The sequence below is a fragment of the Penaeus monodon genome, chromosome 14, assembly GCF_015228065.2.
Source record: "Penaeus monodon isolate SGIC_2016 chromosome 14, NSTDA_Pmon_1, whole genome shotgun sequence".
Taxonomy (NCBI): Eukaryota; Metazoa; Arthropoda; class Malacostraca; order Decapoda; family Penaeidae; genus Penaeus; species Penaeus monodon.
This window is the reverse complement of record NC_051399.1, coordinates 32,232,926-32,233,900: the sequence shown is the minus strand read 5'-3', so window position 1 is coordinate 32,233,900 and position 975 is coordinate 32,232,926. Positions and strand designations below refer to the sequence as shown.

At 54.3% G+C, this 975-nt stretch overlaps 1 protein-coding gene across 1 annotated transcript in view; it reads right to left on the bottom strand.

The window, feature by feature from the left end:
* Positions 1-568: 568 nt before the first annotated feature.
* LOC119580681 (early nodulin-75-like) overlaps positions 569-975 on the bottom strand; it is a 6,123-nt gene continuing 5,716 nt past the window's right edge. Inside the window, exon 4 of the mRNA XM_037928779.1 lies at positions 569-975. This exon is cut by the window's right edge and continues 261 nt beyond it. Coding sequence (XP_037784707.1) covers positions 569-975 — 407 coding nt within the window.

Sequence of the window (975 nt, the reverse complement as noted above, 5' to 3'; positions counted from 1 at the left end):
GAGTTCCACCGCGATGAGAACACAGGAGAGGAGCCATTCAATAGAGGTCAAGCTCCTGTTCACACGTTGCCTCTAACGATTCCGTCGGTGGCACTGTTGCTAGCCCTCTGTGCGTGGCACTCTCCCTCTCACCGGCACTGCAATCATTAAGGGGTTTAAGGGGTGCGGTTTAAAGGGGGGAGGGGGGATGGGAATGGAGGGTGAAGGGGGAGAAATAGTTCATGGGAGAAGTGTGGGGGGGGAGTTCTGTGGGGGGTTGGAGTTCTATGTGTGTGTGAGGGGGTGGAGTTCTGTGGGGGAAGTGAGTTCTGTGGGAGGTTGGAGTTCTGTGGGAGGTTGGAGTTCTGTGAGAGGTTAGAGTTCTGTGGGAGGTTGGAGTTCTGTGGGAGGTTGGAGTTCTGTGTGAGGTTGGAGTTCTGTGAGAGTTTGGAGTTCTGTGGGAGGTTAGAGTTCTGTGGGGGTTGAGTTCTGTGGGAGGTTGGAGTTCTGTGGAGGGGATGGTGTTCTGTGGGAGGTTAGAGTTCTGTGGGAGGGTAGAGTTCTGTAGGAGGTTGGAGTTCTGTGGGGGTTATAGTTCTGTGGGGGTAGAGTTCTGTGGGAGGTAGAGTTCTGTGGGAGGTTGAGTTCTGTGGGAGGTTAGAGTTCTGTGGGAGGTAGAGTTCTGTGGGAGGTTGAGTTCTGTAGGAGGTTGGAGTTCTGTGGAGGGGATGGTGTTCTGTGGGAGGTTAGAGTTCTGTGGGGGTTGAGTTCTGTGGGAGGTTAGAGTTCTGTGGGAGGTTGGAGTTCTGTGGATGGGATGGTGTTCTGTGGGAGGTTGGAGTTCTGTGGGGGTTGAGTTCTGTGGGAGGTTAGAGTTCTGTGGGGTTGAGTTCTGTGGGAGGTTGGAGTTCTGTGGGGGTTGAGTTCTGTGGGAGGTTGGAGTTCTGTGGGGGTTGAGTTCTGTGGGAGGTTGGAGTTCTGTGGAGGGGATGGTGT